The sequence below is a fragment of the Pieris brassicae genome, chromosome 1 (genome assembly GCF_905147105.1).
Source record: "Pieris brassicae chromosome 1, ilPieBrab1.1, whole genome shotgun sequence".
In the NCBI taxonomy this organism is placed as follows: domain Eukaryota; kingdom Metazoa; phylum Arthropoda; class Insecta; order Lepidoptera; family Pieridae; genus Pieris; species Pieris brassicae.
In genome coordinates, this window is record NC_059665.1 from 18,939,531 (window position 1) to 18,954,636 (window position 15,106).

The following is a 15,106-nucleotide window of genomic DNA, read 5'->3' on the forward strand; positions in this document are numbered from 1 at the left end:
TATGTATAACTAAATACCATAGACCATAAAGATTTGTAAGCGTCACTGTATCTCTGATTTTTAAATTTATTTTTACTTTATTGTACATACAAGTGCAACTTATTGCTACGAGGATTATTCTTCCCGGCAGATTGCCGGCAAAGGCGGCAAATTTTTGGGGCAACAAATTTGGATTCCGAATTTTTTGTTTGCTAATTGAAATCATACAGAATATAACGTTTTCTGATGTTTTACAGGTAGAAGACTGCAAAAAAATTTGACGATGACTTTGCCCTCTCACTTGTCATTGGTGTAGCAAACTTCCATAATCTAGAGTAAAACAGCTAGTGCGCCGCCCACCAACCAGTAATCCTTTGCGCCCTCAGCTCACACTTTGTATTAGTGAAAACAGCGAAATTGTTGAAAATGTATTTCCCTCTTCCCTCTACCAACTTATACATGTCAGTCCTACTAATTGATGGAGGCTGCGAACTGGATGGTTTGTGTAACCATACCTAAAAATTATTTTACGTGCAATTTTAACGAAGTTGTTGGATTGTAAAAATAATCTAGAACATGACAATTGCAAAACGAGGGCGGCACTTCAAAGCCTCTACCTTGAAAATTTGTAGCTGTACAAGTTTTCATTTAAAATAGATTTAACCAGACTCGAATATGGTTAATTTAATAGATATACCATCTGTGTTCCTAGGAATTCATAAAATTGGAAAATATATTTTTAATTTAGTGCCGAACTAGGTTTTTTAAAACTACTGGAAAAATTTCAGTTTGCGCGACTTGTGGCGATGTCACAGTAGGTGAATTAACGTTGCCATGACCTTCTATAGACTTGTATACGTAGTTAACTTATTATACTATTATATTAATGCTGAAACAACTTAAACACGACATAGAATTAATCGGAGAATGTCTCCGACCGGTACAGGACCATTGCTTAAATTAATTTACTGACTAATTTTAAGAACGTGAACTAAGCTGAAGTACATTATATTTATGTCTTCCCGTTCTTAAAAAATCGTTAACATTAGTGGTAATCTTGTTATTTGATACTATATTTTAATTTTACTTATTGTAAATATTCGGTTGGGGAAAAAGTATTTTCGCATTATAGTATGTATGATACTATTAATAAAATCTCTTTAGCTATACTATTTGTATCTGGCTGGTTTTTGGTATTAAAAGTTTAAATTTTAAAGAAGATAACACCTAATTCACGAGCTAACTGAAAGAAACCTAATGAACCGTGTACTCATTTGTGATTCTTTATTACGACGTAATGAAACCGAACCATTTTTAAAGAAGCTGATAACTGCTGATAAAGGACATGCGAAAAAGGTCGTGGTCAAAGACCATTCAGGGTTTACAAACTGTGGCGAAACCCGGGGTGCAACAAGGTGATGCTGTGTGTGTGGTGGGATTGGAATTGGCATTATTCGTTATGAGCTTTTACCACCAGGCAGGACCAGCGGTACTGAACTCTACTGCGAACACCTGATGAGATTAAAGCAAGAAGTTGAGAGAAAGCGGGCGGAATTAACCAACAGAGGGGGTTTTGTTTTTCATCATGATAACGCACACACATCTTTAGCCACTCAGCAAAAATTAAGAGAATTTGGAGGCGAAAGAGGCTGGGAGATGTTAATGAATCTGCCGTATAGTCCTGACTTTGCACCTTCAGATTTCCAACTGTTTCTGTCTCTTCAGAATTCTATAGGCAGTGTCAGGTGAACATCACGAAAGGACTGCCAAAACCAATAGTCGCGGGATTTTAATTTCCATAGCAATGGTATCATGTCCCTACTTACAAAATGGCAAAAAGTTATCAAACAAAATGGTACCTACATACTTTAGTTAAATGTAAATGAACTATATTAAAAAATGTTATGATTTTTTTTAATGCAAAGAAACTTTTTCCCCAACCTATACAATTCATGTTTTAAGTTGAAAGCCATCACTTGTGCACACGTATAACTTTTGCTTACAACTCTAAAGGGTAAAGCTAAGCTGCTTAGGCACATAGTTTTTTGTTCTTATTATGATTTTGTAAAAAAAACAAATTACAGACATTTATTTATTTACAAATTACATACACCATCCTTACAGTACTAAGCAATTACGATAATATCGGAAAAAATGAAATATATAATATTAAATACGTAAGATACGCAATATCGCTACTGTGAACTCTCTCTGCGAACCTAATGATGTCGATAGTGTCGGAGACAGAATCTCGTAGGCGCAAGGTCTTTGTTAACGAGCATCTGTACAACAGACTAGTTCTGGTCCTTCGTACCGCAAACAACCTTGACCTTTGTCGTCGCACATATACCCTAGGTACAAAGAAACCGATAGTAGGCCAACTGTAGGTCGCGTCTTGTTTATGATTTTTTCTTTTCTTCCTTATTTAAGGGTAAGACAAATAATGTTGATTACATTAAGGCTAGTAGGGATAGGTGCTATATAGTCTATAATAAAGAAATCGAGTAAACTTATACCGTACAGTATTTAGTTTCATGCTGATGCGCAACCAGACGAGTTACACTCTAACATACTTTTAATCAATGCGTTGTACAAGCTTCAGGTGGCCTTAATATTAGTAAACGTTACGTTGTTATCTTTCAAATCCCAATTTTTTTGTTTTCCTGCAAAGGACCACTATGCGATCCACATAATCAGATTATATTAAACATTCCTTTCTTGCCTTCTTCGAGAAAATGGAGCCCGTTTATCGCGCTGAACCAGAAAACTATATAATAATAAATTTAGTATTGCCGTTCTCTTCATAAGTGTACATTATAATACTAAGTTAACACATCTTAACAACAATCAAATACCAAGTTTTTTTTTGTTAAAACATCGTGTTTTGTTACATAAAACTGTAAAACGTTTTATCATGACAAAGTTTAAGGTCATGTCTAATCATGCCCATTTGAATTTATTGCGACGAAACAACTGAAACGTTTTCGTTATTCATAAATAGCGTGTCATTTGACTATTGTATACTTAAATTTTTAACATTTATTAAAATGAAATATCTAAAGGGTTGAAGACACGTTTTTGTTTCCAGATTCCAGAATGTTTAATTTAGGTTTTAGGGCAAGTTCATTGATTAGAAAAAGTTATTATTCGGGTATTCGAAGTTTGATCGAGAAGTTCTCTAACTATTAACTGTCATGGAAGCGCACACAATGGTTTCCGTACATCGTAATCGTTTTTGGAAGACATACTTAGCGCGATTCCACTTTGTATCTAACCGTTAGATGGGATGACGTGTGTCTGCCACAAAATGCTGATCACTACTTGAGCTGAGCTGAGCTTAAGAATTATGAAGGAACCAAATGCTTCCTATATAATTTCCGAGGCTGTGGCGCATATACATATGTGTTATATGTAAATTATATTTTATACATTTTCCCTTTTACGACTATCTGTGTATGAATTGGGAAATCGATATTCATCGTATTTTCATAAAGGCTGTATAAATTTCCCGGCAACACCTGCGTCCTGGATCAATAGGCGGAGTCGCTCTTCTATTGGCTGATCTCCGAGGGGCGGATACACAGATGCTGCGTGGTACATGAGTTTTTTTTTAATGTTTGGAACGAGTTATTCGTTTTTGGTACTAAATATGGAAAATAATATAGTTATACAATCTGGTGTAATGTGATTTTGGTTAAATGGGTATATTTCTATAAAGAAACTAATATCAGAATTTCTGCTTATCTAAATTACGATATAACATAACTCTTAAATAATTTTGTAACTTTATTATTACGTATAGCGAATGCAGGGAATGAAGAATCGTATATACGTAAATATAGGTAGGTAATGTTATAGAATAAATATATAACCCATATCACAGTGAGTATAGAAAAATGGAGTTTCATCTTTGTTACTTCTTATTCGATAAAAAAGATCAATATAATTGAATACAGAATGGTATGCTGTTTAATTAAAACCAAATCTGAAATAAAATGTATCTTGGTCAAAGGTCTGGTACATCAATATGGATAATTCCAATAATTTATTGTAAATCCTATTTTTAATATCTGAAAAAGCCATTTTTAAAGAGAATTAGGACTGAACAATTCTCTTAATTAACAGTGATTATTTTATCTTTGCAATCTTAATAAACGCTTATTACATATGAAAAAGTTATTTAGAATGTTGAGAACATTGTAAAATATAGATATTCATAATTAACGTTTATTAATAAATCATATCCAGTACATTTGTGAATAAAAATTCCTAAATGATACAAGGAAACAGTGGTACCGCCCTCTGAGGTCCAACCCCTCACAGAGGTCATATAAGAGAGGGATGCTGCAGTCCGTATCAGTATTTCACTGAATCTGCCGAACGGGAATATTAGTGAAGTGATATATTAACAAATGAGAAATATAAAGTTTAGTTCCTGTTATTTTGTTTATTAACGTAAGTACTCTTTTAAAATTTTAATGTTTTAATAAGACTTAGTGTAAGCATTCTAGTTATTTTTCTTTTTAACTGCTATGTCCAAGTTACTCATTTATTAATTTAGCGGATGCTATAGGAATTAATTTAGGAAAGGTTCAAATAAGTTCACCATAGATCTTATGGCAAAATAGATTTAGTCTAATAGAATAATAAGTATTATTTTTTCCCTAGTTGCACCATTCTTTAGGCATTTATGACATGTATTCTAATAGGCGACTGGAAGTATGGTCGTTAATAATAATTGTTATAAATTAAAAATTGTGTAATCATGTTGATAATTGATAACTCAGTTCGGTTTTTTTAACCGATTATAATAATTAAAGATAGTTCTTTTCTTAGCTTATTCAGCCAACGAATTTACATGATAATTCATATTTCAACCAAATTTAAAGTTAAATTAAATTCTAGATCCAAATTATACTGTAAATCAAACCCATACAAAAAGTGTATAAGATTAGTATATTAATTAATTTAAATAATGTATCGTAAAAAAAATCATCTGGTTTAATTACAAGAACATAGTGTATATCTTTTAAATGCCTTTAAATCTCACTCAATTACTATAGTAATTGAGAAGTAATGAAAATTGGAATTGAATAAGAATTGGAAAGCTACCCCTAAATAAAATGCCTGTAAATTGAGAGCAACTTGAATGTAGATTATAGTAAATTAAACAAATGTATTAAACATATACAAGGACGGCTTTGTCAATTCAAATCCTTAAATCGACGATTATATATTCAATATTATATGTTCAATAGTTTGTTTATGATATGGGTATATAGCTTGTGTTGTCTATTCTTATAATAAGTTATGACTGAGTAATCGCGAAAGTGGTTTTGAATAATAAATAATTGTGTAACGGTTTTGTCTGCAAGTAATTAAAATGATTCAAATAAAGAAAATAAATGTTTAAATTATATACATTAACATCTAACCCAAGTAAAAATATAAGATTTAATTTTAAAATACATCGATTTTAACGAATCCATATTTTTGTAAGTGTGTATGATATGATACCTAGGTAACACTGAAAATGTTTAGAACGCCTTAATGTAGAAAGTTGCCAATACTTTTATTGTTTTTCGAAGTAATCTCCGTTCCTCACTACACATCGTCACATTCGATGGAACCACTGAGAAAAGCAGTGGACCAATTCTTCCTTAGGAATCTTTTCTATGGTATTTTCGTACGCTGTCACCGCATCTTCAGGGCTCGTAAAACGAATACCTCGAATTTTATCTTTAGTTCTTAGGAATAAATGAAAGTCGCAGGGCGCTAGGTCAGGACTGTATGGCGGATGACTCATTATCTCGACACCTGCCATAGGCAAGTATTCAACAGTCCGTTTTGCGGAGAGCGCTGAAGCATTATCGTGGTTAAGGAGGATCCTGCTTCGAGAGCGCTGCTGTCGAATTTATTTACAGGCAAAAAGCGATTGACATACCAGTCTGCAGTAACTGTCCTTCCATCTTCTAGCACAACTGTCGCAAAATTACCTTTCAGAAGAAAGAATGAGGCAATCATCTTTTTTCCTTGACTTCTTTACCTTAGTTGGCGGATCCTGGAAAGGACCCACTGAGCTGATTGTCTTTTGGTTTTGGGTTTATTGTAATATATCCAACTCTCATCCCCTGTTACGATTTCAAATACAACATTTGAGTCACCGCCGTTGAACCTATCCGGCGACACCAGTCCATGCGAAGGGGCTTCTAGTCATCGGTTAAAGTATGGGGAATCCATCTGGTACAAAGCTTCCTGAAGCCTAAATGTTCGTGTAATATTTTTTGAACTTAACTCATACCAACGCCTAGGCTTGCCCGTATCTGCTGATAGGTCACTCTCTTACCTTCCTCTATCATGCGTTGCACAGCACTGATGTTATCTTCAGTAGTCACTGTTAAAGGACGTCACTCACACGGATCATCATTGAGACTGCTACATCCTCGCTTAAACTCGTTAAACCAGTTGTAAATAGTGGCACGAGATGGGGCTTCATTTAGAAATACTAATCGCAGCCTATCATTGTTTTGTTGTTGAGCTAGCCCACTACGAAACTCATAATAAATTATTGACCGATTTGTTTTAGTTTTGCCGCTAATTCACAAAAACAAATGACACATGTATGCAATATACTACCTTAGGTTACCAAAGAGTTTTAAAATTGAAATTCAAAAAAGTTTTTATTAGCAATGTTTCTAACTGGCCAGTTCTAAACATTTTCAGTATTACCCACGTATAGTACAAATGGTGCTAGCGTATATTAAATCCACATAATTATACTTAGTTCGTATATCATATTATAAATCGCTTCACCTCGAAACTATAAGATTTGTCCAAACAGAAGGTTCATCTTCTTGAACCAAAAGAAATTGAGAAAATCATACGACTCACATCCGAGGGAAACGTAGAAAATTATTACGTGCAGTGTCAAGGATACAATATTTCACTGAAACATATTATACACACTCGACACTTTTTAATTGATACTAAGTCCCATAAAACAGTTACAGCATAAAACAGTACCGTACCTCCTGATAGAAATAGTTATTGCGATCCTGACTTCATTGTTAAGCATTAGTACCATGCGATCGCTAAATTATAGGTGCGTATATTGACAGAACTACATCAAAATTGCATCCAAAAACGTCGTGTATAGAAAATTCAAGAGTACTAGCAGAGGCTAGTACACTTGCCTACGCCACGCTACACTTATTAAGTGTTCTCGATAAGTAGATACAATCGATTCAACATGGTTATAACATGATTCGATTACGAGGGGTTGCAGACATATAAAAAGAATAAATACGGATTTATTATCCCCTAAAGACCGCGTTTAGTGCGAGGTGTGAACGTGGAATGTATTATTTATTTGTACTGCGGCCAGTAAATTCGATTTGATCAGGAATCAAAACAAGCCCGGGGCTTGAAAGGGTTTCCTTTGACAGTTGAGTGCCATAGAATAATATATAAACTTTCCCTCTTATTCAAGACGTTGTAAAATAAATTATTGTTTGATAAGTTCAAGAAATAATAAAAAGCTGTTATATAAATTAGAACACCTAAAACCTATAATGTTTCATGAGGAAGACTTATTATACATTGAAAATTAAAAAAAACTGCATATATTCTTCTATAATAAATAAGCAAGATCGATTGAAGAATTTAATTATGATGCTGCTGTTTTTTCTATGCTGTAGTGTGTACCATTCGGATACGACGAAAATATTGATTTAAAGCCGACTTCATGATGTATATCTAACCTACCCATTAATCGTCTTAATTAGAGCAATATGTAATCTTTACTTGTGTTTGGTAATGCGCGAGTACCTCCATTTATTTATCTTCAAGCTAACCGCGCGAACTTTCTTTCGCATTTATATGTTTTTTTTTTACTTATTAGTAGTATTGGTCCAGCCGTCTACGAGTTTACCCTTAGCAATATGTTCACGATATTTTTTTTATAAAGACTACATTTGTTTATCGCGAAGTCAATTGGCTTCGGAGCAAAATTAATAGTGAATAATTAGATAATATGTTCCTAATTACAGAACATTAGAGTTTAGTTTTAAATTAAACTTAAAAACGTACGAAACGTTTGTCAAACATTCGTAATATCAAACATCAGTTATTTTTTGGTAGTGGGTTTTCTCTATACCATATGGCATTATTTAAAATACCTGTCACGTTACATATTATAGCTATTACAAATTTCTGCATATGTCAACTTCTCAGAATTACGATCTCATGATGAAGAGCTGGTTGGAAGCTGCCAATATGGAGGACGGATCGTTGCCCTGTATGCTAGCTGAAACGAGGGAAGCTTTATTACCGATAACTGGTTGCGAAAACATGGCGCCTAGAAAAAGGTATGTTCGGATTTTTTAATAAGTTCAAACGATGCAAACAAATATAATTAATTTATAAAAAACAATTAATCGGTTTAATATTAATTTAATTATAAAATTGTCCTAATATTTTCCGTTTAACCAAGTATAATGACGGGCTGACATAGGCTACAATAAAAATGAACAAAAATAATTCTAAAGTATTCGCATTATTAAAAGATAAAAAGATTTAAATAAAAAAATGCCAAACCATTGTTAAAATTGCAAATACTTCGACTTAATTTGTTAATTTATAATGAAATAGGCTCCAAATACTGTTAAACCATTAAATGATTTGATTTTCCAATTCAATCGCACGGAATGCCTTTGAATTAATCAATTAGGAAACCTGGTCTTTCAAGATCTTAACTTATACAACATTAAGTTAAGAATTATTATTAATTTTAGAGATCGATCTTTGGAGCCCTGCGCTGTATCCGAAGAAGCTTATCTGTCTAGTGGAGCGGGATCACCGTACGCCGGTCTATCGCGAGAAGAGAGGAGACGAAGAAGGAGAGCCACTCTAAAATACAGAACAGCACACGCTACTAGAGAGAGAATAAGAGTTGAAGCATTTAACGCAGCATTTGGTTCACTTCGGAGACTTCTCCCAACCCTGCCTCCAGACAAAAAACTGTCAAAGATTGAAATTCTTCGACTCGCTATCTGTTATATTGCGTATTTAAATCATGTTTTGGATGCGTGAAGGATATATAAATGTATTATCAAATACTAAAGCTAAGCAGCTGCGGTTGTTGAAAATAATATGTCATTATTAGTTTTTGGTACGACTCGTCTCTAACTAAAAAGGACTTATTATAGTGAAAAGTTGTCCGTAAAAACGCTGTATCCCGCAGCTTCATGGCGGAAATGTTCTATGCATTTAGTGAGTAAAACCTGAAATCAATGGCTCATGAACTAATATTAGCAAGATTACGTTAATTTATTAGTATTTGACAAAAAAAACAATATTATATTTATATAGTCGTAATAAATTGATCTCATAGCATTCAATAATATTTTAATGTCGATATTAGGAAGATTGCTGATGTTGTAAAGATTTGTAAAGATAACAATTTTATTCAACGTATAAGTACTACTACTAATGATCAATATTTATCATCTTATTATATTGATAAGAGAAATTAAAAGGTGAACAAAAAAAACGTTTGACATTTGATTAATAGAGAATAATTATAAAGATATTTACTTAATACATTTTTGCCTCTAAATGTATAATTAATAAGATGGTCTTGTTGTAAAGATGTTGACATAGAATTGAAAAATGTATTTTTTTTCAATATTAATAAATCTAAATCTGAAACTAAAAAAAAAGTTTTCTTTTGGCATCAAAAATCTGCTCAATGGCATTTTATAATCTGTGTATTGGGGCATGTCTATAGTTGGCATTTGGCGCCGAAAACTCATCTGGGTGAGTTATGAATATAAATTTTATATGTAAATCATTGTATCTTAATTGTCATTGTAAGTAAGTGTTTAAAAATAAAAGTGTTTATTATTAAGTAGTATTTTATTCTATTTAAGGATCAAGGCTAATAAATAGTTAAATACGCGTTTTTTAATGCAAAACAACATTGGGATAGGGACGCAATTTAAATACAATAATAAATTATGGGGTAAAGTAATAAGGTCAAGGAGAACGGCATTCGGTAACAATGTGGATTCTATGACAATATATTACTATCACGGTCTTAATTTACTTACATTACTAAATCGACACATTACGTTTCCTCTGTGATTTCTATTTATCACTATTATCAGAATTTCAATTTTATATAAACTTATCAGTGCTTCGGTAGGTATTAAAACATCACTTTTTAATATTAAGACACATATATCAGTACACGTATAATATATATATATATATATATATATATATTGAGAAAAAATAAAAGTTTTACTTTTATTTTGGAACAATTTAATATAAATTATATTTGCAAATCACACTTTGTATGTAATGTAAAATTATTTTAACATTATATTGCGTATTATTATACAATAATATTCAGTAATTTGTTTTATATTTTATACTTTAAATTGTTTATGTAACTTAACAGTACAGGGAAAAATATGAAACCGTGAAGAAAACCAAGAATTACTATACTAAACAGCATTCTAAAGAAAAATATCTCTATGATTTCAGTGTACGAAAATGCTAAGACAATTATAGGAATATTCGTAAATGTTATTCCGGTAATAATTGTAGCACCGACTTTTATAATTGCATCTTCTACTCTCTCTGATGGCGGTTTCTGACTAGTGTTGTAAGCATATGCTAGATGAGTGCAATATTCCACAGTAATACCTATTGCTACAATCAAATTAGTACAAGACACGGCATTTAGTTGAATGTCCCACATATACATTATTCCCATCATATCAACAACTACCATTACAACTGTAATCATCATCGCTAGAGTAGTCAAAATGTTAAACCCAGTTGCTATGAGATTTATTACGAAAGCTCCTATGAGACAATATAACAACAAAATAAAAGTATCATACCATATGGTCAAATATTGGGAGTAGTATACATAGAATACAGAATAAGCAAATACTTCAACGTCTAAGCTAGTACGAATTTTAATAGCAGCTGTTATATTGTCACTTATTTCATACGCATATTTAACTGCGGTAATGTAATCGTGAGAGGTTTTCAGTGAAGAATGATACGCCATGAAGTTAGAGTCATGGACGGTGGCACGACCCTCAGAATCCAAAACATAATTGATATTAGAGTAGTAACTAGCTAAGCCACCTTTATTGCAAGTATTTGTTGGAGCATCTTGCAAGAAGAAAGGAATGTAACGGTCAAAAGCGTCTTCGGCGGGTCTCAACCCATTTGCATAATCACTCCTTGGAATAGAACAATAGTCACATTCAGGTTCAGACGAAATACTTGGACAGAAACCACCGTCAGTAGTATTGTATTTGCAACACAAGTTGGGTGAACTAGCCCAATCAAAGAAGTCGTCAAGCCATGAGTTTGATATTCTTCTCATGTATGTAATCTCTTCTTGTTGTACGGCTAAAAATATCTGCATAGTTAAAGAATTGTCATTACATAACTGACCTCCACAAACAACGTTCTGATGATCAGGGTTAGAGAAGTTTAAACCACCCTTCAAAACAAAAAACACCGGTGGACCCAACGGTAATAAATTATTTACAGCGTTTAGGTATTTATAAACGTAGGAATCATCAGGCAATGCAAGATTCTGATCAAGCCCCACTTCAATTTGTGGAATTAGTACGACACATACGCATAGGAAGAGAAGAAAAATTATAACAACAAATACCTTTACACGCCAATTTAATAAAAAATTTGCGTAAGGCTCCATCAACTTTTGGGTAACGCTCTCGTAGGGGATTTCAGAATGTAATGGTTCATCGTCGTTAATAATTTTCTTTTGAACACAACAAAATATATCAAAACGATTCTTAATAGACCGTTTGTAATCAAGTGATAAGATTCCCACGACAGCTGTGATTTGAAATATAAACAGAAATGATAAAGAAACTGCTGCAAAAATTGCAAATGAACGAACTGCTGGAAAATTTGCTAAACTCCCTATAGCAAAACACGTTATTTGTGTTAAAGATGAAATAAACATCGATGGTCCTTCATTTTTCATCATCGTACCAAAAATGAAGCGGCGTTTTTCATCAAAACTCATACCTTCCTTGTATTCACTATATTTTGTAAGGTTTGTTTGTACATATTGTATGGAATTAACCATTAGAAAAACGTTATCGATACCTACAGATAGAATGAAAAATGGAATCACATTGATAGCTAATAGTGTGATAGTAACATTCATGAAACCTAATAAGCCCATGGCACAAGCTATCGCTAACAAAACAACGATAATACTAGAAATGGCAACACTTATTTTACTGTCAAGGAAAAACGTTTTAATTCTTCTTACATTGCCAAGAGCAAATATCACATAAATAAACATAAGCAAATAACTAATCGCAACTGGAATTATTTCCGCTTCCGATATTCTCTCTATTTCATCTTCAATAGACCTTTCGGCTGCGAAAGCTACGTCCACAAAACCTGCCTTCCAATTCTGTTCATAATCGTGCATCAATTCAATGAATTTCTTTTCCCATTCCAATGTAGGCTCCAGATCTACTTTTGACAAATGATTAGTTATAGGGAAATTAATAATGAGTGTGTGTGCGCTAATAAAATTATCTTCTTCATATCCACCCAGTGATAGTTCTGGATCAGCACCTCCACCCCAAGGTTGCAAGCAACTAAGTGATAAATAGTTGTTTAAGCAATTTTGGATATTTGTAAGGTACGTATTGTTATTTATAATTCTGTTTGGTATGTAAGCCGATACAGACATTGATACACAATCACTTAGTTTTTGTTCTGCGCCGCGAGCACGAAGAGGTGCGTGACAAACGTTTTCCAGTTTTACAGAATCATCTTCTCGACCAATGTTCATTATAGCATCTTCCAATTTGATCAACTCTTGTATCGCTTCCACTCTAAAAGCCGGACCATACGTAGTATTGTCTACTTGAAATGGCTCAAGCTCAATTGTTAAATATATTTGAGAAGCCCGATAGAATGGACCAAATCTCGAATTGAAATAGTTAAAATGCTGACGAGAAATCGATTGAGGGTCCGACCATAGTTCTAAAGGATTTGCAGTTAACTGCAGGCGAGTCAGACCAAAAAACATTATAAATACTACCCAAGACATCATCATTATCATCATTATAGGATTATCAGCACTAAATGTACCGATGCTTTCAAAGAGGCTTTGAAAGCCCCTGGTTATAGTATTAACTTCATTTTGCGTTGCGTTACTATTTCGCTTTAATTTATTTTGTCTTTTATACTCTAATAATGTAAGTACAATAAATACAGTAATACTTATTACTCCAAAGGTAATTGCGACTGAAAAGCCGATACAATTTACAGAAAGAACAGTACAGATAGGTGGTATAATTATCTCACCAGAAGGGCAGTTTGCGGAGCAATCAATGCAACTGCATGGTATATCTCCTTCAATTGTTTCATGGCATAATGGAGCGTTAACATGCATTGAATCTTCGGTAGAGTTTACTCTCAAGAAGTTGACCTTTAGAGATACGAATGGATTATTTTCGGTGTCACCTGTATATCCAAACCACGCGTCAGCATCACAGACTGGAGCGTTGCCACACATTAAATTCACCGATGGCATTCCAGATTGTGGCAACATTACTTCTGAGCAAGCTTTAAAAGCATTATCCATAAAGTCATTATGAAGTCTGTAATTTATTTCATTCACATAACGTTGTCCGTCGGGGGCGGTTTCAATAACCGTATCAACAAATCGCGCCTGATCGGGTGAACAATTCATTTCACATATTTGTCTCATGAAACTTCTTAAACAAACTGGACATCTTCCAAGCACACTGTCTGCTAGTAGGAGACTTTCAGCGAAAACTTCAACCTGTATCGGATCGCAGCAGGTTAAAATATCGTTATCTGGAATTCTATCCCCTTCTTCATTATAAACTAAATGGGGACATCGTTGTTCTAAAATATTGAGAAGATGATCTCGTTCAGCGCCAGTAATGTTATTAAGAATTGGTGTTGGTTCTGAATCAACCGCACACGGCTTTGGGTGTCCGTTAATTGTAACACATTCTCCTCGAGAAACGCATCGAGCCGTGGCGAAATCCCAACCAAGGAGCCAAATCCAGAGTAATAGGAATAATTTAGCGTTCATTGTTATTCCATCACTTTTATTATTCGAACACGATAACTAAACGTGGCCGCCCGCGTTATAATGTATACTAAAGTAATCAGTTTCAGCTTTACAAAGGGATAGTCATTCGATAACATATCAGAAATTTCAATAGCTATACCTAAGATAATACTTTTTTAATCGCTTTTCTCTATTAGATAATAATTAGAACCCTAATTATTGCAAAATTATTTCGGGTTATTTAATACCGATAACTAACACGGGTCTATGAATCTAATAAATATATATACTTACAAATGATAATAATCATATTTTTAGTACGTTTTTTTTTTTAATCATTTAGAATAATAAACTTAAAACATAATATCTGCACGCAAATCATTGAGTCGTTTAAACGATTATAATTATGAAGTCAAAGTCAAAATAACTTTATTCATATAGGTAAACAAGCACACTTATCAACGTCAGTTCTAAATTTACATTTCCTACCAGTTCGCAAGTCAAGGGCGTAGAGCAGGGAAAAAGAACGGACAAGAAACTTACCACCACTCTTTTTAATCGCTAAGTTTTGTGTCATACAAATTGATTGATTGATTGAATTACAAATCAATCCAAGGATTGGGATCATTTAAATAATAGTCAAATTTATAAAAAGCTTTATTGATTAATTTACGTTTAACGAGAGCTTTGAATATATTTAGTGATAATTCTCTAATTTCGTTTGGGAGTTTGTTGTAAAACGAATTAAATTTCTATATAATGAGTGTCTTATCTTCTGGAGCCTGGTTGGTCATACGCTTAAATTAGTTCTGTTTGGAGTATTATACTGGTGAAAGACACCATTTATTTATAAACGTTTATATTTTTTGTAAAACAAGGCTTCATGAATTTATTGACCTAATAGTGTCATAATATTCAATTCCTTAAACTTGTTCCGCACCGACTCCCTTGGGGAAACAAAACAAATACTCCGAACAGCCCGCTTCTACAACACAAATGTGT

At 33.3% G+C, this 15,106-nt stretch overlaps 2 protein-coding genes across 2 annotated transcripts; one reads left to right on the top strand and one right to left on the bottom strand.

Moving 5' to 3' along the window:
- Positions 1–4,421: 4,421 nt before the first annotated feature.
- Positions 4,422–9,157, top strand: LOC123713662 (helix-loop-helix protein 1). Its single transcript, XM_045667452.1, has 3 exons — positions 4,422–4,434; positions 8,212–8,345; positions 8,772–9,157. Exons 2-3 carry the CDS (start codon positions 8,224–8,226, stop codon positions 9,067–9,069), a joined length of 420 nt encoding a protein of 139 aa, XP_045523408.1. The 5' UTR covers positions 4,422–4,434; positions 8,212–8,223; the 3' UTR covers positions 9,070–9,157.
- A 1,229-nt stretch (positions 9,158–10,386) lies between these two features.
- Positions 10,387–14,182, bottom strand: LOC123714207 (NPC intracellular cholesterol transporter 1 homolog 1b-like). Its single transcript, XM_045668401.1, has one exon. The coding sequence runs from the start codon at positions 14,123–14,125 to the stop codon at positions 10,403–10,405; it is 3,723 nt and encodes a 1,240-aa protein (XP_045524357.1). The 5' UTR covers positions 14,126–14,182; the 3' UTR covers positions 10,387–10,402.
- Positions 14,183–15,106: the final 924 nt, after the last annotated feature.